Below are 27630 nucleotides of genomic sequence, written 5' to 3' on the forward strand. Positions count from 1 at the left end.
GTGTACTTTTTCAGCTGGCTTAAACACTGCTTGTCCTCTGCACTTAAAGATTCAATATAAGTGCCTTGATTAGTCAACTTCTGAACTGAAGTCTTTGCTTCTTCTAGTACATTTTCAATGGATAGCTCTCTAATTGATCCAAATGTAGCTTCTATTGCTGGACAAAGATCTACTACTGTTGTAGCAGATGCCTGGATGGCATTGTTTAATGACCCAAGTGGTTTCAACAATAGACTTGAGACAGAATGGCGATAGTCTTCTCTGAACTTAGTAACAAATGTAGTTCACCAGCCTCACTACTTAGATCTGTCCCATCTTGGGGGTTTCCTTCCAAAGCCAATAATAAAGGTTGCAATAATTTTAAGACAACAGCCAAGGACCAGTCATGAGAAAGCCAGTGGGTTTTCCCAGGTCAGACTTCTTTGAACTTCAGTCCCAGTGTATCTATTTTTTTCCAAGACATTTAGTCCTTCTGGATTCTTGCTGGAAAAAAAAAGTATAACAAAGACATTACATTTATCGCTTTTTAAATGTCTTTTTTGAAGATTCTGTAGCTCGTACTAGTGCTAGTTAGGGTAGATAGCCTCTGCAATAGGTATAGGAGAGATTAGGGTTATACTTTTCCCTGAGCAAAGCCAAGTAGCCATCTCTTCGGGGTTCAATTTATAAGCATTTAACTCTAAGATGTCACAGGTGCAGCTGATGTGTCTTCTATAACCTGAATATCTAGAAATGCATCTAATAGCCTACCACTGACATCAAGATAATGTACGCAATGACTTAATACTTGATGTCTATTTGCATTGGTGCATTCATCGGCCATGTATGCACATTTTTCTGAATGTGGTGAGAGTTCTTCGCTTTTTCAACTGCCGAGTCTTTCACTGTTGCTCTGCATGCTTTTAACCACTCAGTTGAGTTTCTTGCAGAAAAATAGTGACAATTTGGTCAGAACCCGTGTACAAATTCAGGATTAACAAGTAACGATACACTTAACATTGGCCTCTAGTTTGTAGTATCTCTTGCTTAAATAGAAAGTATGATGTGACAGCCATGTTGTTTGCATAAACTGTGCTTTCTCTCCAGCATTCTTAATAGCCACATTAAGTATTTCTAAAATTGGCTTTGGCAGTGATTGGTTGATAGTTTTCTGCATGCCGATGCAGTCCAGAGGCGTCGTGTTTTGGAGCCTTTTCACATAGGTTGTCAGCATTGGTTTGCTGATCAGTCTGGCAAACCGCTTTTACGATATACATCCTTGGTACACCCACATCTTGAATACTGAGTGCAGTTCTGGTCACCTCATCTCAAAAAAGATATATTGGAGTTGGGAAAGGTATAGAGAAGGGCAACTACAATGATTAGGGGTATGGAACAATTCTATGAGGAGAGATTTAAAAGATTAGCACTTTTCAGCTTGGAAAAGATACAACTAATGGGGGATATAATAGATGTCTATAAAATCTTGACTGATGTGGAGAAAGTGAATAAGGAATTGTTATTTACTCCTCATAACACAGGACCTAGGGGTCACCCAATGACATTAATAAGCAGCAGTTAAAACAAAAGTACTTCACACAACGTAGTTAACCTGTGGAACTTTTTGCCAGGGGATGTTGTGAAGGCCAAGACTATAACAGGGTTAAAAAAAAAGAACTACATAAATTCATGGAGAATAGGTCCATCAATGGCTATTAGCAGGATGGGAAGGGGTGCAACTCCATGCTCTGAGTGTCCCTAGCCTCTGTTGGCCAGAAGTTGGGAGTGGACGGCAGGAGATGGATCACTCATTGATTGCCTGTTCTGTTCATTCCCTTTGAAGCACCTGGCATTGGCCACTGTCACAAGACAGGATACTGGGCTAGATGGACCATTGGTCTGACCTAGTATAACTGTTCTTACGTTTTTTATGTAAAAAGTAATTTATAATATTATAATGTTTAGTACAGAAACTCCCCAAGATAGTGACCTCTTGAGATAGTGACAATGAGATAATGACCTTAGCAAATAATGCATTTAAAAAATATTGGCCTACTAGGAAATGTATATTTATATTAGTTTCCCAGTCACAAATCTAGCATTCTGGAGCAAAGTCACTAAAACATCGAAAAAGTCCAACAAACAATTTTCCTTTTACGTGCCCCTCCCTTCTCCCTCCACCACATCCCACTCAGAGTTGTTGTCCTTGGTCAGTAGAGACCCAGAATTCAGAGGTGCTTTCATGACATAGCTGGGTCGACCTAACTTTCTAGCGTAGACTTGGCCTAAGCCTCTCAACCTCCTATGAAGTAACTGATTTGGTAACAGAGCTGGGAACAGAACCCAGTAATTCTGATTTCTTGTCCCTTGCTTTGACCATTAAGCTACACTAACTTAGTAAATAAAGGTTCCAGTTATTAAAAAAAAAAAAAAATTATATCCTTATCAAGGGCAGTACTGACAGCAGAGCTTTAAGTTATAGGAGCTCAATAGCTTCCTGCAGTACTAATCTGTGCCATGCTTGCTTTTAGTAAAATAAAGTTATATAAAAATAAAAGGAAGATTGATGATGATCTTGTGGCAGTATACCAGGAAATAACTCTTTGTCAAGTGTGAAATACATGGAAGGGAGTAACTGCACTTTGTACCGTGAAATAAAATATTCTGGGAAACAGGATAAGCATTAGTCTGAGGCCAGACAAACTTATACAGTGAATCCTACCAGACCACACAAGTGGAGGATGGTTAGGTCATGTTAGTACTTTGGTGGAAAACTTCTGAGGAGCAAGGAGGTGCAGCAGGAAATGGTGATGGTCATTGAGATGTGGCACTCTTCTCTGAGAAAATGCAGGAACCATGCCTCCGCTCAAGGGTGCTGGGTGTCTAGAGGTGTTGGATGAGATGTAAAACTTAGGTCCTGACTCTTCTAGCTTAGGTGAGATAACCAGAAATCTTCTCTTCCTTTGTATGTGTGTGTTGCATGGCCTTCCCCCTCCATTATTTGCTCCCTGTGCTCACTGAGGGGAAAAAAATAAGAGGCTAATTTGATTAAAAATTCAAGTTTCTAGTGAATGCTCTTTCAACAAGATGTCATTACACAACAAAAAATCTTTTGGAAAATTGCTTGACAGGTTTTCAGCTCCTCTAATTTTGTTTAGAATGTTCAGGCCCAACCAAAAGATCTATGAGAGCAATCCTGCTCTCCCCCGCCCCTCTTCCTTCCGACAGTTCCTTTCTGTGCATTTACCTGCTTGCTGCCTGCCCAGTTTAATTTCATCAATGGAACAGGGAATCTATGTACAAAGTGCAGACTGTGCACAAAGTAACAGCTGCTCCTGAATCCCTTCTTCTCCTGTATGGGGCTTGTATGCTCCATCACAGCCAAAAAATCCAACATCTCCCACTGAAAGCTCACACTCAGATCAGGCACTCATCTCTTTTGGGGTGATTGATTATTCTGCAGCCCTCTCTTCCTGTTCTTCGTATTCCCTCTGTTACCTTTTCTCTTCCTGCCACACTCCGTTACTTTAATCCTTACTTTCCATTTTTTTGCATATACTGTAAGTCACTAATACACTATCCTCACTCCTGTCCTCCACAGCTGCTCAAATCAGTTGCCACGCTTCCTTTCTGAGCCATATGAACTTAGTACTTCCATTCCTCCTCCTGTCTAAGGGACACCAGAAAATAGCTGCTACTGTAATTTTGTATTGGAGTTAAACGCTGTAAAAAACAAACAAAAAACCCCAACAAAACAGAGTAACAGACAATCCTTCCACAGAAGAGTGTACATTCTAAATAGACAAGGAGGAAAATGTGTGGGAGAAAGGGACAAAAGATTGGGAGCTAAGGCACAGAATTGTGAATCCACATCTCCTAAATTCCAGCCCAGTGCCTTAAAGCCTGCCCTTCCCATAGTGTGGAGAGAAGGATATCCCACCTTCTTTACCCCCGATACACTGACCACGTCTCATCTAAAAGGGCCATGTGACTTTCCTAAGGGTGGGGGTGTTAAATCTGCTATCCTGGGCAAATTCATTAAGTCTGCTCTTCCTACTTGGATACACTGAACAGTTTCCTTTGTGATATTGTTGTTAAAGAGCTTCCCATTTCACTCCAGCAGTGGGTAAGCAGTCCCTGCTAGTATTCCTGCCCTACCTCACAGAAGTGCTGTGAGGTTTAATTATTTGCAAAGTGCTTTGAGATCCTTTTGTTGCTAGCCAAGATGCTACAGGGCCACAGTATACTTTTATTTCACTATACTTGTCTCAGTTCAGTTTCTCTTTTATTTACTTACAATACATGAAGTTGTTTAAAGGTCGTGCTGCTAGAATTGTTCTTTGCTGCAGCATAGAGCACATTGATTTGCCAGCTTTCTAAGGGCTCCCTATGCCTGCTGTGAGCTTTCAATTTCCATAGTGATGTGCTTAGCAGTCATTACCATGTGCAGGACTAATTTCACATTCTAGATACAGCAGCACTCAGTTTCACACTGACTTCTTATATAGTCTTCAGTTCTATTCAGTTGGCTACATTTATTTTCTATGCTATTGTCTGAGTCTTCTTTTTTCTTCCTAGTGCTTTCTGAAAGGAGACCAAATTGTGCCTGCCTATTATTCAAGCTAGAGGATTTTTATGTAAACAAATTATGTTCTCCTCCCGCAGGTTCATACAATTTGGGGATATATCTTCATGGCATGATTCTTATTGGGGGGTGCCCCTAGCTACCCTGCTGCCCATGTACACAAGACTTTTCACCCAAGCTTGGTGGTGTTTTCAACCCAGGTGAGCTGGCACAGTTGGGAGGATTGGTTAAAGCCCGTGTCCCACTTTCACTTGGGCTGGTAACCTCCCACTTAAGAGTGAGGATGCTGGCTAAACTGTCCTTCATTCTCTGTCTCCCAGCGCTTTCCCACAATTCCCTCTGTGCCCAGAAATTCTCCTACAATTCATTTGCAAAGAATCATAGTAGCTTAGTTTACTGCATCACTAAGACCCATGGGATGCCTCCCCAGAGGGAGTGCAGCATCCATGAGGACACGGTAACATGGATAGGCCTTTGCAGGGTGGCTGCCCACTGGTTAACTCAGATGCTGATCATGTGGGCTAAGACATGCTCTTGATGACTAGCATAGAGAAGAACTCTTAATTTCAGCAAGTCACCTGAGGTTACAAACTAAACCAAACCAGCCTATTAGTTGGCCTTCTGTTTCTGCTGCTTAGGCACTTATCCTCCAAGGCACAGTGCTGTTGAAACAATGATAGCATTCTACCATGCTCACTATTCAGATAGTCAATAATGATAACTGACAGATTATGACAACCTACCACTGCTATGTGGACCAGCCATTAGAGGGGATGAGACACACTTTTGCCAATGATTTCACAGCCATTTGCTGAGAATGGAGGAATGTTGAGACTCAGCAATCCTGGGTTCCTTGCCTGGTTCTGAAAAGGAGTATTCTCTAATGGGCCCCTCCTTCCCAAACCTGACTCTGTCCCAGTCCTGTCAGAATCTAAATATTTTGGTTTCTGGATTAAATATTTCAGTCTTCACCTGAAAACCTTTTAATTTTGAGGTATACAGTTTTCCAACAAAATATTCCACAAAAAGCAGATACCTTTTTTCACAAAAAAACTAATTTAGTGAAAAAAACCTAGTTTTGTTCTAAAATACAGATTAGATGGTGTGACAAAGTTCTGTCCTTGTTTCCATGGGTTCCACATTTCCTGGTGGATTTTGCTAGCCTCAGAGCCTCCGTGACCCTCCACGTAGCCCTTCTTTCTCTAGAGGCAAGGGTCACAACTTACTGAGCCATTTTCCATCATAAGCCAGCAAGGGAGGTGAGGAGAAGCTACCCTCCCTTGCACAGTCTCTTGTTGTCTCCCAGTCTCAGTGATTAATTGGGAAGAGGAGGGAGAAGCCCGGGCCAGCCCTCTACTCTGGGCTCCAACCCAGGGACTCTAATAGTTGCAGCTATGGTAGCTGACTTTTTGGAAATAGGACATGTACAATTCCCTAGGCCACTTCCCCACAGCAGCCCCCACTCAATATCTCGGTCACCAGTACCTCAAGGGCCTCCTTCCTTGCACCTGATATGGCTTTGTACTGCTTAGTTCCTCCAACAGTGCAGCTCCCTCCTACAACTCCTGACGCACACGCCTCACTGATTAACTGGGAGGCTTTTAACTAGTTCCAGCCAGCTCTTGATTGGCTTCAGGTGTCCTAATCAACCTAGCTATGTCCTAGGTGTCTTGATTAACCTGGAGCAACTGCCATTTGGTTACCATGGTGCCAGGGATTTGTTTAGCCTCGGGCTAACATACTTGTTCCTTGCCCTGTCACAGCTAGCCTTGCCCTCTGCTCAATACCATAGAGTTGGGGAACTTGGGACACCAGTGAAATCAACCCATTTTCTGTCTTTTTTTTTTTTTTTTCCAAAATTTTTGTCATTGTTTTTGCAAAAAAAGTTATACTTCTTTTGTGAAAGTTTTTTTTGTTTGTTTTTTGGGAATATTTAGAAGCAAATAGCCTTGATGACACATTTTGGTGCAGTTAATTGTTTGGATGGGGCAAGCCTTTGTTTAGAAGATGCAATTCAGGAGAATGAAGAGAGGCAAGGAGTTTGAAGATTGTAAAAAGTAGAACTCTGTCATTTAGAGAGAGAATTTTGCAGATATGACCCAATAGGAAGAAGTACCCCATGGATTAAAAACATTATACATATTGTTAGGTCTCATACATGAAAACTCACATTTTTGGACTGGCAATCTTCTCTTATGTAGAAGCTTTTTATTTGCACTCTATAAGAGACATCTGTGTGTACTGTGTCTCTATTAACTATTCATTGCTTAAACAGTTTATCTCCCTCTTCCTCACCTACAGACTATTTTAGAAAATAAATTTTAAATATGGGTCCAAATGACTCTGTCCCTTTTTAAATTGTGTTCTGATCTGTTAATTGTGTAGAATAATGCTACAGCTTTTTTTTGTTTGTTTGTTTGCCTTCTTCCACAGTAATATCCTTCCAGTGTGGTGGCCGTAGAGTGACTAGTGAACACTCTGCTCCCACAGTTGCTACAATTTGTATTGAAAATTTTATGTGGTGTTTGGTTGGATGTGATGTGGTAGGCAAAGAACAGAGGAAATTAGATTGCATTTGACATTCAGTTGTGTGATAATTTATATGAGCCAAAGGATAAAGTACAAGAACAAACTATTTTTGAGGCAATTACACTGTCGCTTTAAGATCCCCTATTGTTTATTTCCAGCAATAGCCAGTGCCATGTCCTCATAATATTGTTCAAGAGCAGATGCAGCTTTAAAACTATTTACAACTTCTATTCTGGGCAAAAAATGGAAGTGAATCTGGACCCCGTAGCATACGATTTCCTACGGGTTCATTCAAAGTGCTGGATTCCATCATGCATATTTTTATGAGAAGTAACAGGATATGAACTGCAAATTGTAGCATTTTAGTGTTCTGTTTTTGTTAGTTTTGCCTCTACATATTGTGGGAGTACAAAACCCCACACAAGGTTTGACACTGACTATTGTGTGACTGAAGTATGAAAATTTGTTTCAAACTACCTTACTCCTGACCTGCCTTTCTTCCCAAAAGCACCTAGGAGCTGTAGGAGCAGGTGCTTCTGTTTCTTCATTTGCATGCACAAGATTCAAAAAAGTATTTCAGTCTCCATATCTTTGTTATTGTAATGATCCAGAAGAAAACTCTAAAATCCTTATTGGAGAATTCTTTGGCTCTCTCTTGTTATATAATAATAATAATCACTGCCTTTTTGTGTGTGTCACCAGTATGCTTAGAACAGTTTAACCTAAGGAGATCATGTTTTCAAAATCATATACTGAGACACTTTTCTGTGGCAACATTTCATAAGTCACAGAATAGTCATATAAAAGACAAACTACTTTGTTAAACTAAATGTATGATGGTGTCTCTTCTGAAACAAGAGCAGCACATACATGCATCTCAGAGTGGAGGTTTTCTGACCAGTAACTTAGAGTTCTGGGCATTAATGTTCGCTATGAGCAAAAAAAAATAGTATTGATATCTACTCAAAACCCATTATTCAACTTTTCACTTCCACCACTGTTCATCTCATTGAATGCTCATTCCACTGGACAGTGTTCCTGCTATAACACAAGCAAATTCTAGGGAGATGTTTATGGTGGGGTGCGAGGTTGAGACATATCACCTGGCTGCTGATTATGCGCAGCCAGACACCAGGGCAGTTAGAAAAGCACAGCAGGATGCGCTGCGCATCACAGAAGCTTTGAGAACCAGTTTCATGACTGGCCAGGCTACAGTGTGAAAGTTCTGTTTGTTTCTCCTTGATGAAAACCCGCCCCCTTGGTTCACTCTACTTCCTTGTAAGCCAACCGCCCTCCCCTCCTCTGCTTGCAGAGGCAATAAAATCATTGTTGTTTCAAATTCATGCATTCTTTATTAATTCGTCACACAGATGGGGGGATAACTGCCAAGGTAGCCCGGGTGGGGTGGGGGAGGAGGGAAGGAAAAGGCCACACTGCACTTCAAAACTTTTTATTGAATGCCAGCTTTCTGTTGCATGAGCAGTCCTTTAGGGTGGAGTGGTTGGGTGCCCGGAAGCCCCCCACCTCGTTCTTGGGCATCTGGGTGAGGAGGCTATGGAACTTGAGAAGAAGGGCATTTGGTTATACAGGGGCTGCAGCAGCAGTCTGTGCTCCTGCTGCCTGTCCTGCACCTTAACAATACCCCGGAGAATATCAGTTTGATTCTCCAGTAGCCTGAGCATTGCTTCCTGCTTCCTTTCATCATGCTGACGCCACCTATCATCTTGATCCCACCACCTTTCCTCTTGTCCTGCCACCTGTCCTCTCGCATGTCCCTCCTGTCCTCTCATTCATTTTGTGCTGTCCTGCACACTGACATTGTCTGCCTCCTCACATTCTTTCAGTGTGGAAGGACTGCATGAACTTAGAGAACATTTCATTGTCAGTGCATTTTTTTTTGCCTTCTAATCTTTGCTAGCCTCTGGGATGGAGATGATACGGGGAGCACTGAAACATTTGCAGCTGCGGGAGGAAAAAAAAAGAGAGAGTAGTATTTATAAAGACACATTTTAGAGAACAATGGGTAGACTCTTTCACAGTGAACCAAGCTGTTAATATTACATGGCACATGTGCTTTCTTTACAAGGTCGCATTTTGCCTCTTTTATATTGAGGGTCTGCTGGTTTGGTGTGAGAGATCACACATGCAAGGCCGGCTGGCAACAGAATTTGGCTTGCAGGCAGACATGGTAAGCCACCGTCTTTTGGCTTCTTTAACCTTCATAACATGTGGGAGGGGTTTCAAACAGCAACTCCCTCATTTCCCATACCAAGCACCCATTGGGTTGGCCATTTAAAAGGAGGGGCTGCGGTTTTCAGGTTAACATGAAGCACAAACCCCACACACACTCCCCCCACACACACACTTGCTGATTTTTATAAAAACCAACAAAAAACTCCTCTTTTAGTCTTATTGAAAATACAGTTGTTAATGTTTGTGGGTTAGAGAGAAGTTTGCTCAGCTAAGTAATATAGCTTAAAACAATTAAACAAAGTATAATGCTGAATTTGCTAATTTAGATAATTCTCTTGTCTTTGGTTCAGAAGCTTTGGGCTGGTTTTACTCTCTTGATTCTATATCTCTGCTTTTTAAAGGTACAGTTCTTATTTTTATCACAGATTTTTTTAAGGCCAAAAGGTACCATTAGGATCATCCAATCTGATCTCCTGTATATACCAGGCCATATAATTCACCAAGTGATTTGATCCTAAAACCCATAATTTCTGTTTTGAACTAGAGCATCTCTGTTAGAAAGATATTCACCTTAAAATGATGGAGAATCCAGCACGTTCTCCATAAGCTGTTCCAGTGGATAATTACCCTCACTGATTTTAAAACTGTCCTTATTTCTAGTTGGAATTTGTCTAGCATCTGCTTCAGCCTTTGGATGGTGTTATGCTTTTGTCTGCTAGATTAAAGACTCTCCTGTCAGAAATCTTCTCTCCGTGCAGATACTTATAGACTATGTTCAAGTCACCTCTCAACTTTCTCTTGGATAAACTTATAAATTGGGGTTCTTTATCCTTTCACTATAAGGCAGAGTTTCCAGATTTGAATAATTCTTGTAGGTCTTTACTGAACCCTTTCCAATTTGTCAACATCCTTTGCAGTGCAGACAACAGACCTGGACACAGTATTCCGGTAACGGTCTCGCTAATGCCACTTGCCATGCCAATGCTACCTCCCTATTTTTACTCACTAATCCCCTGCTTATGTATCCAAGGATCACATTTGCTCTTTTAGCCCCCAAATTGCACTAGAAGATGATGTTCAGATGATTATTCACCTTCTGACCCAAGTTCCTTTCTAAGAAACTGCTTTCTAAAAATACAGTGCCCTTCTCTATAAGTGTGACCTACATTCTTTTTTCCGAGACGTGACCTTGCATTTAGCTGTATTAAAAATGCATGCTGCTCAAGTGAGCCCAGCTTACCAAGTGGTCTACATTGTACTGTAGAAATGACTTGTCCTTAATATTATTTACCGTTCCACCAATTTTTGTGTCCTCTGCAAACTTTACCAGTAATGATTTTCTGTTTTCTTCTAGCTCAGTGGTTCTCAAACTGTGGATTGGGACCCCAAAGTGGGTTGGGACCCCATTTTAATTGGGGTTTCCAGGGCTGGCTAAGACTTTTTGGGGACAGGTCTGAAGCCTGGGCAGTGGGGCTCAGGTTACAGGCTCTGAGCCTGGGGCTGAAGCCCCTAGGCTTTGCCACCCACCCACCCAAGATGGTGGGGCTCAGGCTTTAATCTCCACCCCCCCGTTCCCCACAGGGAAGTGGGGCTCAGGCAGCCTCAGTGTTCAGTTCCCGCTCCTGGGTTTGTGTAGTAATTTTTGTTGTCAGAAGGGATGCAATGAAGTTTGAGAACCCCTGTTCTAGCTCATTGTGTGAGGCTATCTGAAGTGGCTTACAACTGTGAGTGCTAATTTCAGGTCAGACTCAGAAAACAGGCCAGATGCTCCAAACTGCTGGTCTATTCTATAATTAGATTTTACCAAGCCAGTAACAAATGTGCACTCATGGATCACTATATTAGTCTTACCATGGAGTCACAAACAGTCCCCATAGGCCTGGCCACTCAGACAAACTGAACTTTGTGATAATGGTTCCTTATACCACATATCACATCACATTAGGTTACTTCCAACCCGAAAGGGTCAGTCACTTACCCCAGGTCAATGGATACTCTCAATGTCACACCAAAGACAATGCTGGCAGCCAATTTCTCTAGTAAACTAACTATTAGCTAAGCAAATAAAGAAGTGTTATTGAGAGGTTAAAGCTGGTAAAATACATTAACAGGTGAGTCAAAGGCCACGTCTACACCACGTCTACACCACGTCTACACTACGTGATAATATCGAATTAGCTAAAATCATTCATAAAACTGATGATATAAATTCGACTTCACGCGGCCACACTAGGCACAGTAATTTGGCATTTTGTGTCCATGGTCCGAGGCTAGCGTCGATTTCTGAAGCGTTGCATTGTGGGTAGCTATTCCGTAGCTATCCCATAGTTCCCGCAGTCTCCCCCGCTCTTTGGAACTCTGGGTTGAATCATTGTCGCGGGTGGTTCTGGGTAAATGTCGTCAGTCATTCCTTCCTCCGGGAAAACAGCTGACAATCCTTTCGCGCCGTTTTCCCCTGGATTGCCCTGGCAGACGCCATAGCACGGCAACCATGGAGCCCGTTCGGCTTTTTTTTCCTGGCACATATTACTGGATGCCGCGGACGAGAGGTGATACCTCCAGCGCTACACAAGCAGCATTCATTTTTTTCGCTTTGCATGATAGCAGAGATGCGTGTACCAGTTGTTCTTGTACCCGTCTACTGCTTGAGTAAACCGGCAATGAGATGACGTATCTCTCCCCCTCTGTACTGTCTACTGCTATCATGAGTTGCCCCTGGCTGAGATCGCCGGGGGCCGCCAAAAGCAAATTGGGATGACCCGATTCATCCCTCCTTTATGGTTGTTAAAATAGAGTCGCTCCTGCTAGAATAAGGGAAGGTACTAGAGGGACCAGTGTATCAGTGCACAGCTGCTCCGTGTCAGATTCACAGGGGGCCCTGCAAAACAACCCCACCCGTTGCTCCCTCTCCCCAACCTTCCCTGGGCTACTGTGCAGGTCCCCCCCCCCATTTGTTCATGAGTTATAAAGAATGTAGATTAAGAAACAGAGACTTGTTAAGTGAGATAAACTGAAGGAGGAGGCAGCCTCCCGGGCTATGACAGTCCAGGCAGGACAATAAGCGGGCGGGGAAGGAGCCCAGGCATGCTGCTGCTATGATAGCCAGCATACAGGAATCTCTTCTTACACAGAAAAGGGAGGGGGCTGATGAAGCGCAGCCCCAGTTGCCTATGAGGAAGACAGTTTACCAGCCATTCGTACCATCTACTGGGAATAACTGAAAGAGTCATTCCCACTTTTTACCCAGCCCCCAGCAGCCTCACCTAAGCCAGCCAGAGCACTCCGGCGAGTGGCGGATGATGGATTCATTCATATTTGCACCGTTCTACACCGGGGAGGGGAGAGAGCGATACTGCTCTTCACTGCTGCAGCATGCGTCTACCAGCAGCATTCAGTACCACATGTAGGGTGACATTGAAAGCAGTCCAGAAATGATTTCCCTCCCCCTTTTTCCCCCTTCCTTTTTTTTCACGTGGTGGGGGGGGAGAAAATGAGGAGCTATTCCCGAACCACGCCAGACACTGTTTTGAACCTACAACATTGGGGGGCTCAGCCAAGAAATGCAAATACTTTTTCAGAACTGCTGTGGACTTGGGATAGCCTGCGAGTCCTCAGTTCACCCCCTCCCTCCCTCCCTCCCGGTGAGTGCCGTTGATTCTTGGCTTTCCGACACTTCACCCAGCACTGTGTAGCCTGGATGATTTTTCAAACGCTTTGCATTCGTCTTCTGTAAGGAGCTCGGATGACAACAGATTATGTCTCCCCATAAGGATCAGATCAGTATCTCCCTACGGTCCTGCTGGAGCTCTTTTTTGGATTTGGGACTGCATCGCCTACGTGCTGTCCATGAGCTCCACGCTGGGCAACAGAAAACTAAATTCAAAGTTCGCGGGGCCTAGTTTCTGTAACCTCCGCTGCATCCGAGTTCAGATTGCTGTCCAGAGCGGTCAGTGGTGCACTGTGGGATACCGCCCGGAGGCCAATAACGTCGATTTCCGTCCACACTAACCCTAATCCGATATGTTTATCGATTTTAGCGCTACTCCTCTCGTCTGGGAGGAGTACAGAAATCGATATAAAGTGCTCTTTATATCGATATAAAGAGCGTTGTAGTGTGGACGGGTACAGCGTTAAATCGATTTAAACACGTAGTGTAGACCAGGCCAAAGTTTGTAAGTCCAAGTGACAGCAGAGTTGTAGTGACCTGCTCGTTTTCCACAAGTCTCTTAAGGTTAACCAAAATAATTCTGAGGATCTCTGTCCACTTGTTCAGTATTCCACCCTGTTAGAATCCAAAACAGTTAAGAGATACAGGATCGATCCCTGGAACCAGCCTTCTAATGCCTTTCCCCAAAAGTCAATTTAGCATGTGTTTTCATTCACAGCATGAGCTCTTCCTTTGTTGATTAAATGCAAGCAAAGTCTGAACTTCCACTGTCGAACACAACAACCCGTGCTTTGAAGTCTGCAATTTTTTTACATTTCCAAGGCTGCAAACTTATGTTGTGGGTAAATGTAATGTAAACACAACGTGAAAGCCAGAAACAATCCTTCATTAGTTTTCACGAAATTTACACATCCAGTACAATCACATCTTAGCACACTTTAATCTAGGGTTATCTAATTACTGAGTATACATAATGTAATGCAGTAGTAAATGAGAGGTTATAGGTAAGTGAAGACAATAACATTAATGTTGTTTCTTTGATATTCATCCACAAGTGAATTAATCTATGGCTTTAATCTGAGCTGGCCTGTCAGTATCATACATTGATTTTATATCATATACCACTAACTGATCAACTGGCTGAACAATTATTACTTTGCAGTGTTGTCTGTGCAATACTCGGAAGGCTAGAGAATTCTCATTGTGTAGTACCTCTTAATCCGGTGTACAAATCCACCAAAATTTGTCTCTAGAATATCCTGGACATCTGGCGATGCCCCTGAACCCGAACCCTAATAATACACTGTATAGTGCTTTCCATCAATAGATCTCAAAGTGCTTTACGAAGAAGGTGAGTGTCATTATCCACATTTTATAGATGGGGAAATGGAAGCACAGAGGCATGAAGTGATTTGCCAATGGCCCATACTAGGCCCCTGGCAGAACTGGGACTAGAACACAGGGTCTCCTGATTCCCAGTCTGCTGTTCTAGCCACTAGGCCTTCTCAAACTGAATCTGAATTTGTAGCCTTAGTCTGATTTTAGTTACACCTGTGTAAATTAGGATTAATCCATCAGCAGTTAAAGCAGTTATATATGAGTAAGTGGCTTATTGTCTTCTCGTCTAATTTCTAAGCACAAGCAATGCTTCCCTTGACAAGCTTACCTATTAGCTTCTGCAGAAATTCTGCACAGATCACAGTTAAGAATAAAGTAGTCATTTTATGGGAGAAATGTCATTTTAAAAGCAAATCTCACTTTAAGCATTTAAATCTTACTCCAAAATGACACACTTCATCTGAGTGAGTGAGAGAAAGTGAAAGTAAAGCAGACATCCTAAAAGAGAGCTGTCCCAGAAGCTGAGTGCTGTACTCCAACCATCTCAGCTTGAGGGCCAAACTTATTTCTAAAAAGTTAAGGTCCAAAATAAACTTCAACTACTTTGGTAGGCAGACAAAGCCAGACAAGCACTCATCTCATTTACAATGTCACCTGAAAGTGAAAACGGGCATTTCACATGGCACAGTTGTAGTCAGACTGGCAAGCATTGGCCTAAGTATGAAGGAGCATACAAATGTTTAGCATATCTGGTTTGCAATGCCAGCTACAACAGTGCCATGCAAACACCTGTTCTCACTTTCAGGTAACACTGTTAATAAGAAATGGGCAGCACTATCTCCTGTAAATGTAAACAAACTTGTTTGTCTCAGCAATTGGCTGAACAAGAAGTAGGACTGAGTGGACTTGTAGGCTCTAAAGTTTCACATTATTTTGTTTTTGAGTGCAGTTATGTAAAAAAAAATCTACATTTGTGAATTGCACTTTCATGATAGAGATTGCACTATAACACTTGTGTGAGGTGAAGTAAAAACTCTTTTTTACAGTGCAAATATTTGTAATAATATAAAGTGAGCACTGTACACTTTGTATTGTGTTGTAATTGAAATCAATATATTTGAAAACAAAATATAAATAGTATTCTATTACTGTTTAACAATACAATTAAAACTGTTTAATCATGATTATTTTTATGTCACAATTGTGATTAATTTTATTAATCTTTTGACAGCCCTACATATTTTTTTATTCACAGGTGCCCTTAAAGGCTGCACTGGTACCCCAGCAAGTAGCACTAGATCTAGGTAATTACGCTGGAGAGTTACAAAGGGTTGAAAGATGTAGAACAGAAATATGACAAGAATGCTGAAAATCCAGGCCTCTGGAAAAACAAATGATATTTCAGGAAAGAAAGATGGTATTCAATTAAATTTCACACTAAGAAGGACACTGTACTAGTTTTGTGTAGTGCTGAATTATGTGTAGATTATAAAGCAAATAAATTGAAGTAAATTTTAAAAGGCTAAAACTGCCATGAAATTATTACCTTCATAGCAAACTTTTTGGGTGGTAATGTGATGTCTCACACATGCTATGAGTGTTTTGTCATACTTACTTGCAAAGAATTCTGCTTAAGGCACCATTATTTTAAAGTTTTGTTTTTATTTTACCAGAAAAACTAAAACAAAGATTAAAGTCTAAAAGTATTCGCAGTCTGACTGTCATAATTCAAACATACCATATAATGGATTAACAGTCTGTACCACCTGAGTGGTGGCTTCATTTATGCAGGCTTTTATATGCAAAAACAAAAGAACTATTTGGTTCCTGAAATGTGTACGAGCTTCACCAATCTTTCTGGAATATTTCGGAATATAGAAATTGCCCTGCTGATCAGACCAAGTGTCCTGTGTGTGATAGTGCCCAATACTATATACTTTAGTGGAAGGTCAAGAGACCCTGCAATAGGCAGTTATGGAATAACCTGCTGTGTCAGGTGGACTTTAATCTGCCAATAATTTATATTTCCTATAGATTAGAAATACTGGTAGGAGGAAATTGTGATGGAAGAATATAACTTGTATGTTGACCATTTCGGAGCCACTGATTAGCCAGGAGTGAGAAAGGTAATGGAAGGAAGAGAGCGTGTGGAGAATAAAGTTAATTAGGAGGACTCAGGGGTTATGTGAGCACTTTGTAGCTCAGTGATATCTGTGCTGAGGCAAACTTCCATTTTTAATGTAAATGATACTGGATATTTAATAGTAGCTTCTCATGAAACCAATTTGAATCTGGGACTGTAGAGAACTTATTTTGAGTCATTAAGCCCAAGGAAGTCTGACCACATTCTAGCAAAGACCATTTCTTTTCTTGTTTTTTTTGTTTTTTTTTTCTTTCCTGAGGCAAAAATACTGAAAAGGACAAGGCCTTTTGCACTGTTCCTTATTATTTACTGTTGCACTGTAGTAGCATCCAGTTAGGGATTAGGGCCCAGTTGAACTAGGCACCGTGTACACATGTAAAACACAATAAAAAGAGGGTCCCCACCCAACAGAGCTTTCAATTGATGTATGTGATGAGACACAACAAGTGGATTCAACAAACACACAGGAGCACAAAGTAGCAGTGAGACTATGAAGATTAGTGTAACAAGCAGCAGTCACAGCACACCAGCTGCCTTGCCTTGCCTAGCCATTCCATTCCATTCCCTTGGTTGTACTGACTATAATACCTGTAACTTTCTTCGTGAGGAGAATAACTATTGTGATGGAATAGAAAAAGATAAGGAACTTTTCTTTCACTCAGTTCCCCTACAGAGATGATCTCACATCTGTGCCACTGCCCTCAACTTTCTGGAATAATCTGCAAAGAAAACAGAGTGCATGGGAGAAGGAGAGAAATGGTGGGATGGGAGGAGGAAATTAGGCAAAGCTATCGAGAAGAGTGATCAGAAGCAAGACTTGCATGAAGTATTGAGAAGATTTACTTGGGTGAAGACATCCAGTAATCCAAAAAGTAAATTGGAATAGCTGAGAAATGTTTAAAATGGCGGTCTGTAGAGAAGAGATAGGGCTAAAAAGGAAATAGGTTACTAAATTTAGGGAAAATAAATGTATATGTACGGTGCAGTAAACTTGCTTGATACCATATTATCTGGACCATCTGTAAAGAAATTGGTAGAAAATAAGACTGTCATTTAACATTTGGGGCCAAAGCCAGGTGGGTCATAAGTTTGAATCTGTTTCTGTGGCAAGTATCTGAGATTGCGTCCTGAAGGATACAGACATATAAATCATGGCTGCTATCAGTGAAACAGAGTATAGATCTTTCAATGTCTTCCCTTCTAATTCTTCTGTATTATTCCCCAGAGGAATGTGTAAGAGAGGTGTGTTTTGGTCTTTTGCACTGCTGGAAATGTGTACAAAATTGTAATACGGAAAGTCTGTCAGATCCAAGCTGTCAGTTCCAGGTGACGCAAATCTGCAGGTAAAGGGACAAGTTCCTTGACACTTGCTGGGGTGAAGATTTGAGAATGGGGAGAGAGCTTTAAGCAGCCGTGCAAGAGAGGATTGGGTGCATAACGGTCAGAGTGAAACCTGTCAGGTTTTCTGAGGATTGGTTATGGAAGAGGAGGGAAAGGCCAGTAGAGTTAGCTATGGGGAAAAAACTGGTTGAGGAAGAGTCCAAATTTTAAGAAGACAGGATGTTTCACTGAACAGATACAGCGGGGAGAAAACAAACATTGTTACTATCTACGCCTAACAGAATCAGAAATAAGCGTGGAACGGGGGAGAAGGGAGCTTTAAACACATTAAATAATGATGAAAAATTCTATAGATGTAACTAAATTGGTTCAAACCCCAATTAAATTGGTACAACCCCCTTGTGTGGACACTCATCAGTTTCTAAACCAATTTAGTTAAATTTGTACAACTTTCTCATTTAGACAAGGCCTAAATAACCCACGCACATTGGGTATGGCTCAGCATGGCTGTGCGGAAGGAGGCTTATAAGAAAGTCTTGCTTATAGAAATGTATACATTAATCTAGAACTGCTTGATGTGAGGGTAGGTCTCCAATTTTAGCAGGAGTCTACTTTAGAGTGGAGGGGTCTCCATTTGCATAACAATAGAGCCAAGCTGTATTGTTATGGTAGGTGTCACCTGGTAGAACTGTTACACATAGTGTTCCAAGTTCCTTGTCTTAGTGTGTGAGCAAATGTTCAGTGTTGGGAAGATGCTGTGTTCTGGTGGTCATTCTGTTACACAAGGTTTTAGGTAGAGAGAGCTGGGCAAGCAGCAGGAGAGTTTGCACTTGTACACCATGACCTAGAATATTTCCAGATTTCTCGTTACTGATTTCTCCTGCACTGGGAAACTGACCTGCAAGGCCTGGGCAGCTGCTACTGCAAAGCAGAGGGCAAAAATCCTGTACTACATTGCATGCAGGAATTTGGTCCTGGACTTGTGGCCTTATTTCTTACATGGAAGTTTTGGGGTTTTTTGGCGGGGGGCAGGTGGGGAGAGGGGAGGTCTGCATTTATATCCTGTGTATTTATTTTTTTTTAGGGTGAGGGAAAAGGTTGGTTTTTTTTTAACAAGGTTGGTTTTAAACTTGAGAGTCTTCCACAAAACCACAAAGTAATGGTTATATCATCTTGTACCACAAGAGTGGGTGCAGAGCATGATACTGTGAGGGCACTGATAACAGTTCAGAGACAGTTTATTTTGCAGTCCTACTAAGGTCACACATCAGTCAAGGGTATGTGTAACAACTGTTCCAAGGCTTGAAAACTGGTATGAAAAGTGCAGGCTTTGCAGTATTGCCAACTCTGTGTTCGAAACTCATAAGTCAAGTTCCAAAACACCCATGAGATTTAAAAAAAAAAATTTTTTTTCTTCTCTCTTCTGAGCCTTAAAGATACACTCTGGTCATGTTTTTTCAAATTTTTCCTGCAATCCTAAGGGTAAGAAACTTCCTTTCTTTTTGTTTTATTAAAAGCTGAGATTCTCCCACTTGGCTGTCTTCTGAAAGCTCCATCCCTCAGAGTCAAGTATCAGAAAACTTGTAATAAATTGGTCAGAGTTGGCAACACTGGCTTGCTTCACTGAGGGTAGTGTGACTGTTTCCTTTGGTTACAATCTGTGTGGCTTTGTGCACAGCCTCTCCTCCCACTTGAGTTTCACTTGGAGTTTCCTTGAACAAATTCCAGATAACTAGTGAAACTGATAAGCTCCATCTGGTTTTGAGTAGTAGTTGTTGAATTTTCATGCATTTGATGCAAAACCATAAGTTGGCCCAGCTTTGTGTGAAGTGTCTGGGAACCTCACTCACCCTTTCAACTGACTCGATCTGAGTATAAAAATATTAAATGGAAAAGCATTAAAATGCATTTTAATTTCCTTTTTTTTAGGTCATCAAAGTAGCTCTCCTGCATCACCAGTGCCCTGCTTTGCCTCAGACACTCAGCATGCAGTGGACTGGTGATGGAAATGCCACTCAGTCTATACTGAAGACGGCAGTCTGCCTATGGAGATACAGCAAATCTGATCTTATTCAATATTAAATGTTTGTTTTTTAAATTATTCCTCTTTCACTAGGAAGATCTGATGTACTTGGACTATCCTGGTTTAGAGGGATTGGCCAAGCATTCTGTCCAGTTATGCTGATGACAAGATTTTGTTCCAATATCAATTGGACCAGCCAGGACACCCTGATGACTAGACACAAACAAACAGTACCTCTGAGAGATCCATTTCTTTTACAATTAGATAATATTTCCATAAAGGGACAATGGCTTCACATGGCAAGATTCCTTTACTTCCATGTTGACCTAATCATTACATTTCAGTGAAATTAACAAAAGCTTCCTGTTAGCACCTGCTTTTTACCTTACTCTTAGTGGCAGCAATAACTTGTATTACAGAGACATCTTTTCTGTCTCCAGTTAACCTTAATTGCTGTTTGTGCTACAGGGCATCTAAGTTACATTGCTCCTTCAGTTTCTCATTGGGACAATAGACTGCTTAATGTTTTAGATACCTAGGCTATGTTAGAAAGTGAAGTAGAAACCTAATGTCAGAAAAAAATTATAGTATTCCTCCCCACCCCCGTCCCCAATCCACAGCTTATTAGTAATACACATTCAAGCAACTGAGGATACCTTCCACATTTGAGGGAGTATATAATCAGGTATGTACTTGCATTATAAGCAGCTTCCCTACTCACCTTTTCCACCAAATACACACACAAATACTGTTCAGTATTTAAGGATTTTGCAGCAGTCGTGCTAAACCAAATTCCGCCTCTTAATACATGCACAGGGCAGGATCTGACTCATTGTTCTGGCCTTTGGGGGAAATGAACACAAACAGGAAACACATGGTGCCCTTTTTACCTGATATTTCATTGTTGTATATTTGTACATAATTTCCTTGCCTGCAAGATGACTCCTATACTGCGACTGTCTCTCTATCCATGGCCTTGTTTACGTGATGGGTGCGTGTGGAGGTGTGATTTCTAAAGCACCCTAATGTATTGTGTATTAATGGATTGGGTGGAGACCCCGCTGGTGCGCTTTAATGCTGTGCTGTTTGAAATAGTATTACATGAAAGTGCATTAGGGAACCTTTAGTGTGCACCAGCAGGGTCTACATGGACCAATTAATGTGCAAGATGCTAGTATGCTGTAGAAATCAACCCCCTGTAGAAAGCATTACCCCACCATGAGAGGAAGTCCTAAGTCTAATTTTGCGTGTGCATGTGTGTAAAAATGTATATCCACTGGGCCAAATTTTGCTCTCTGCTATCCCCAAGTAAATTCACAGCAACCCTACTGAAGTAACACTGGTGTAACACAAGACACAATTTGGCTCACCGTTTCCATACCCTTTTTCCTCCTCCAAAGGAGTGGAAAAGATCTATTGCAAATGTTTGTTATGAACACGTTGCTAACAATATAGTCTCATGTACAATTTTTGGATGGAAAGTACACAGATGACTAAACAAAGACTGTGAATGGCTAGCCAACTACAAAAGCAGTTTCTCCTCCCTTAGTGTTCACACCTCAACTGCTAGAAGAGGGCCTCATCCTCCCTGATTGAACTAATCTTTTTATCTCTAGCCTGATTCTTGCCTGCATATTTATACCTGCCTCTAGAAATTTCCACTACATGCATCCGACGAAGTGGGTATTCACCCACGAAAGCTCATGCTCCAATACGTCTGTTAGTCTATAAGGTGCCACAGGACTCTTTGATGTTTTTACAGATCCAGACTAACACGGCTACCCCTCTGATACCACACAGATGATGCGATCCACCTGCACAATAAGCACAATGTGGTCTGAAAACAAAGGACTACAAAATAAACTCCCCCACAAAATAAATGGGATTGTGGTTTGAGCTATTTTGCTATAGACTCATAGATGTTATGGCCAGAAGGATTCATCATGATCATCTAGTCTGACTTCCCGCAGATCGCAGGCCACAGAACCTCACCCAGCCACTCCTGTAACAGGCACATAACCTGGCTGAATTACTGAAAGCCTCAAATCATTATTTAAAGACTTCAAGTACCAGAGAATCCACCATTTACTCTAGTATAAACCTGTAAGTAACCCATGCCCCATGCTGCAGAGGAAGGTGAAGAAACCTCTAAGGTCTCTGCTAATCTGAAAATTGCTTCCTGTCCCCAGATGTGGTGATCAGTTACACCTGGCGCATGTGGGTGAGATCCACCAGCCAGACACCTGGGAAAGAATTCTCTGTAGTTGCTCAGCGCCTTCCCCATCTAATGTCCCATCTCTGGCCATTAGAGATATTTTGCTAATAGCAGTTGCATATGGGCCATATGCCTTTACATGCAACCTCATCATACCATCCCCTCCATAAACTTATCAAGCTTAGTCTTAGAACAAGTTAGCTTTTTTGCTCCTCGCTATTTCTCTTGAAAGGCCGTTGCAGAACTTTACTCCTCTGGTTAGAAACCTTTGTCTAATTTCAAGCCTAAACTTGTTGATGGCCAGTGTATATCCATTTGTTTTTGTGTCAACGTTGGTGCTTAACTTAAATAACTCCTCTCCCTCCCTGGTGTTTTATCCCTCTGATGTGGTTAGAGAGAGCAATCATATCTCCCTTCAGCCTTCGTTTGGTGAGACTAAACAAGCTGAGCTCCTTGAGTCTCCTCTAATAAGGTGGATTTTCCATTCCTCTGATCCTCTTAGTAGCCCTTCTCTAAAAACCTTTTTCCTAGGAAGGCTGTGATTTCTAATCTGGATAATTTTTAATTCAGTCGTTTCCTTTTGTTCCCTGTATTATCTCAGGTAAATCCAGTTCTCTTCATATTCCCAGAAGAGCCTACTGTACATAGATTCAGTAGAATGTTTTAAAAGCTTTGCCTTTTATTTTCTTCTGTTGATTGAGTGAGGAAGCAACAGCAACTTCGCAACACACTGTCCTCTTATATTTGCCCCTGGGGATTCTCTTATTACTGACCAGAATATATGCTTTTATGAGCATGTCCAGCATTTTACTTCCATCAAGCCCTTTGCCTGCAAATGAGGCCTCACTTTGTATCTTTACAATCTCACTTAGACTATATGGGATGGGAATGTCTTATATGTATATCATTTGCTACTTGGTTGGTGAAAGAGTAATATGAAGCTTTCTTCCTTTCACTCCCTAGGGGGCTGGTCTACACTATGGGATAAAATCGATTTTAGATACGCAATTTCACAGCTATGTGAATAACGTAGCTGAAGTCGAATATCTAAAATCGATTTACTCACCCGTCTTCACTGCGCGGGATCGATGTCCGTGGCTCGCCATGTCAATTCCGGAACTCCGTTGGGGTTGGTGGAGTTCCAGAATCGATATAAGCACGCTCAGGGATCGATATATCCCGTCTAGATTAGACGCGATATATCGATCCCAGAGCAATCGATTTTAACACGCGGAAACGGCTCGTAGTCTAGATGTATCCCCTGTCTCTGCAGCCTTCCCAGTTCCTGGCAACTTGGGGAACAAGATCATTCTTCACTTTTTTCCAAGCAGTTTAATGTTTAACATAAAATCTAAGATTATAACCAGCAAGGACAGTTACAGATTAATATCAAAACATAATCACACTTCTAATGGATTTGTAATTACAAATACACCTCTTCCCCATATAACGCAGGTTCGCATACAACGCGGTAAAGTTCTGACACGATGCTCTGAGCAGCATGTTAAGGGTGCCAGGCCAGGCTGGGGCCAAGGGGTTCAATAAGGGGCAGAGGGTCTCAGAGGCAGTCAGAGGCTCCCCCCCCAGGGTCTGGGGGGCAGGAGCTGTGGGAGGGCACTTTTGGGGGCCCCGCAGTCCCAGAGTGGCCCGGGGGATTAGCGGGGGGCCGAGAGCAGCCCGCTCTGCTTCCCTTGCCCTGGCCCCAGCCGTGTTATTCGGGGGAGGAGGCTTGCGGGACGGGATCCCCCCCACACTCAGCAGCAGCGGCAGAAGCGGAGCAGCCCAGCCCGAGCCTGCTCCACTCTGCCAGCTCTCAGCCACCTCTCTCCGCTTCCTGCTGCAGGTGAGTGCGGGGGGCATCCTTTCCCCAACCTCCCCGCACTCACCAATGACGGGAAGCAGAGCAGCCCAGCACCAGCAAGCTCCACTCCGCCAGCTCCCAGCCGTGGCGCTCCACTTCCCGCCGTAGGTGAGTGCAGGACCTTTCCCCAGCTGCCCCCCGGCAATACTGCTGGGGCCAGGGCAAGGAAAGCAGAGCGGGCTGGGGCCACGTCACTCCGCATCCCACCACAGGTGAGTACGGGGGGTGTCCTTTCCCCAACCTTCCCGCACTCACCGGCAATGGGAAGCGGAGTGCTGCAGCTGGGAGCTAGCAGAGTGGAGCAGGCTGGAGCCAGGCTGCTAAGCTTCCTGTCACTGCCGGTGAGTGCCTCTCAGGGGGCGGAGGTAGGGGTAGGGGTAGGGGTGGATAGGGGTTGGAGCAGTCAGGGGACGGGGGGATGGGTAGGGGGTGGGGTCCTTGGGGTGATTAGGGGCAGGGGTCTCTAGAGGGGGTGGTCAGGGAACAAGGAATGGGGCAGAGGGGCAAAGCAAGTTTGATATAACCCGGTCTCACCTATAATGCGATGAGATTTTTTGTCTCCGGAGGACCCTGTTATATTGGGGTAGAGGTGTACAAAATCCACGTGAACAGAAACATAAATGTATCTCTAGAGTTAAATAAGATATATAATCACAAACACATAAATTTATACATGGGTCTTTAACTTGCCCCACTGGCGTATACTGGTGTGCATATATCTTTATAATACAGCAATTTTGTCTCTTGTACTTGAAGAAAACAACATGTGTCCGCCAGTTAGTCTGTCTTCCACTATTTAATGTACTGGTTCAGCTATCAGAAGAGGAAAAATCTCTAGCTAATCGACAATCAGCTATTCAGTTTGGGGTTTTCCTCTATTAAGCTGATCAGTGCATTTGTAATACTTTTCATTTGGTGAACTGGTACAGTTACAATGCCATAATGCGGTTGTCAGACTTCAGAGATGGACATCATTAAGTCATTCTCATGAAATGTGAACACTTATAGAGGACAGCTGAGGAATTAGAGGTCTTCCCAGAGCAGTATACCTGTGATTTCATGGCTCAGTTGTCCTAACTTGTCCCTTTATTATTGAACTCCTCCAAATCTGGCAATCTCATTCTTCCACCCATCGTTTAACATGGTAAGATTTTAGATACTTGACTAATCATGATGAACTGTAGATGGCACTGTTGCTTAACAAGAGATAACCAGTGGGTTAGACAAGGACTGGTGACTTTGAGCTTTTCCTAGAGGCTGGCTTTGTAGGAGTTCACAGGCAGCCAGCTCATGGTAGAGAGTATCTAGGACCTCAAGAATGTTGGCTTCTCCTTTAAAAGAAAATTATGACAAATATTAGCATATTGACAAAGCCAGGGAGATACAGTTTAACAATTTCAAATATAGAATTCTGAATTTGGAGACCAGAGAATGAATTCTTCTGCATATCAAAGGGACGCAGAATGGAACAGTACACAGGGACTGAGTTTACTTCCTTTTCTCCTACTGCAAACTCTCTGTTCATTAAATCCCCTCATCCTTGTGTGAACAGAGACTGATTTTTGAAATGTATTGGCTGTCTGTGTTCTGCACTGCATCAGCAGTTAAACTTCCTGAAACCTATCCCTGAAAGATGGGTACACACTGCTGGTCTAAATACCTACTCGTCATTCAAATGGAGACTGGATTCAAGTCACATCAACGAAACATAGCTAATCGAACCAGTCATTGGGGTAGCATTCTCACACAGTGAGAGAATGTTTGACTACAGAGATTTTGGAAAGCAGCTCATGTCACATCAAGTGCAAAGCCAGAAAATCCAAAGCAGAGGAAACAGCAACAGTGTTTATAGCAGGATTTTATAGCAAAAGTGATGCAGAACAGATAGAGTATATATTGATTTGGGCTTCATCAGCTTTCCCTCATTAAATACTTTGGTTCTCAATTTATGCATCTCTGGAAGCCGAGCGGTGTTAGAGTTAGGGAGTGGGCACATTGCCTCAGCGACACTACTTGGAGTAATTATTTCCCTGTTAGGTAGGTTTAATACCTCCCGGGTGCTGTGGGAAGTGCTGGACAGCTATCCTATAAGATGGAGCACTGCCAGAAAACTTCCTCTGTACTCACTGGAGCTGCTAGTACTTCTGAGGGCACTAGTTACCACCTATCTTTTGCTTCCCAGGCCTGCAGCTCAGGTATGGCTGCCTTCTGTGTGTGTGCATTGGAGGCAGGAGAAGGGCTTGCTGCGCCATTTTTCCCCTGTTCCCAGGACACCCAGGCTGGAGCGGCACCACTTTGTTCGAGAATGTCTGGACATTGAATCACTGCATGCTAATGACAAGCCTTTTGTACGGCAAGAAAGCTCCGTGGAAGCCAGGGCGTTTTGTACATGTTACCTTCCCTGAATTACTGTTCATAGTATTCTGCAGAACAAACCCTCAGGCTGCATCTACCCTTTCATTATCTCTTCTATGACCCCTCTCTGCCTATTAAAAGCCCCTACAGGCAGTCTTCCTATGCAAACTGACTGGGTACAGTATGCCAGCTTCTTTGAAGGAGGTAAATGCAAAAGCTCTGCTAACAGGGACAAAGTAATCAAATTTAAACCTCCAGGCTGTGAAGCCTAAGCCTGCATGGTTCTTCCATAGGCAGCTTCTGCACAGTGGGCTATTGTCCAGGGAGATGAGTTTGCAAATTTAATTTTCGTAACAAAGAACATGAAAGGCTACTATTAATGGAGAGCAGGTTTGACCCACTGACTTTACTGAAAGATGCTGCTTTCCTTTGTACCTTCTCTTTATGTCAGGTAGAGAAGAACTCTAAACAATGAAATTGTAAATGTTGATGCGTGGTCAGTTTACAGACTCAGGGGCCCACATTCTGCTCTCTGATACCTGTGCAACCACACTGATGTGTTTAGAAGGCAAAATCTGGCCCCGTGGGCAATTTCTGCCCTTGGATGTGTGCAGATGGCTCCTATTGATTTCAGTGGGATGAAGAATTCAGCTTAAGGGTAAAATTTAGCATGATGCCCCAGTTTCTGTAATTTCAAAGATTTGAAGCCTTCAGTTTTAGTAGGGGTCTTGCATAGTAATTTTTCCCCCTATGAATGTGAGTGACTTTTTGCTTTTCTGTCTACTGTTTACAAGGTATATAATCTGCCTCCCAAGTGACTCTGAATTACAAATGTACTTTGCACACTTCTTATTCTTCATATGTATTTTACTTTCTTACCATGGTGGGGGTCACGACAAGACTCCAAAGTGCTCAGCAAGATTTTCCCCAAGGCTCGCTTAGATATGCTCTTTAAAACACAAAACAATATCATGGAACAATTAACTCCCTGACCAGCTTAATATAAACAACAAAATCTAAATATATGTACAGTGGATTTGCATTTGAAAATGAGAATAAGATTAATGCCTCATAACATGGTGTCTTATTTTGGAATCTTTGAGTCAAACTGCATAGTGAACAGCAGATTTGGGTGTCCCTGTTCCTTAGTTCCTGGCTTTACTATAAGAATCTGCAATAGTTCAAAGGGAAATGGAGAGCACAGGGCTGAGCTTTCAAAAGCTTATGGCTATGAAAATCCAGATGCACATGCTTATCATGAAATGCAAGGAGGAGATAGGCATACTCAGGACTATTAAAGGCCTGGCTAGGTTCATGCAAAGCCCTTGTGTGTTGAAAGACAGGCAGTACAAATACATGGATTGTGGGTGAGGCCTCAGAAATAGGTCCCCCGCACCTATT

The 27630-nt window shown here is 42.4% G+C and overlaps 1 protein-coding gene and 1 long non-coding RNA gene across 7 annotated transcripts in view; one reads left to right on the forward strand and one right to left on the reverse strand.

Annotated features, from left to right (window-relative positions):
- The window catches only part of LOC142047878 (uncharacterized), a 159798-nt gene that overhangs the window by 78222 nt on the left and 53946 nt on the right, over window positions 1-27630 (forward strand). The window lies entirely within an intron of this gene.
- The window catches only part of EFCC1 (EF-hand and coiled-coil domain containing 1), a 93674-nt gene continuing 90292 nt past the window's right edge, over window positions 24249-27630 (reverse strand). The window contains exons 7-8 of the mRNA XM_032805650.2: window positions 27109-27178; window positions 24249-25205 (exon numbers count right to left, since the gene is read on the reverse strand). Of these exons, the coding sequence (XP_032661541.1) occupies window positions 25072-25205; window positions 27109-27178 (204 nt within the window). The 3' untranslated portion in view covers window positions 24249-25071. The remainder of the gene's footprint in view (window positions 25206-27108; window positions 27179-27630) is intronic.

The sequence above is a fragment of the Chelonoidis abingdonii genome, chromosome 17 (assembly GCF_003597395.2).
Source record: "Chelonoidis abingdonii isolate Lonesome George chromosome 17, CheloAbing_2.0, whole genome shotgun sequence".
Classification (NCBI taxonomy): domain Eukaryota; kingdom Metazoa; phylum Chordata; order Testudines; family Testudinidae; genus Chelonoidis; species Chelonoidis abingdonii.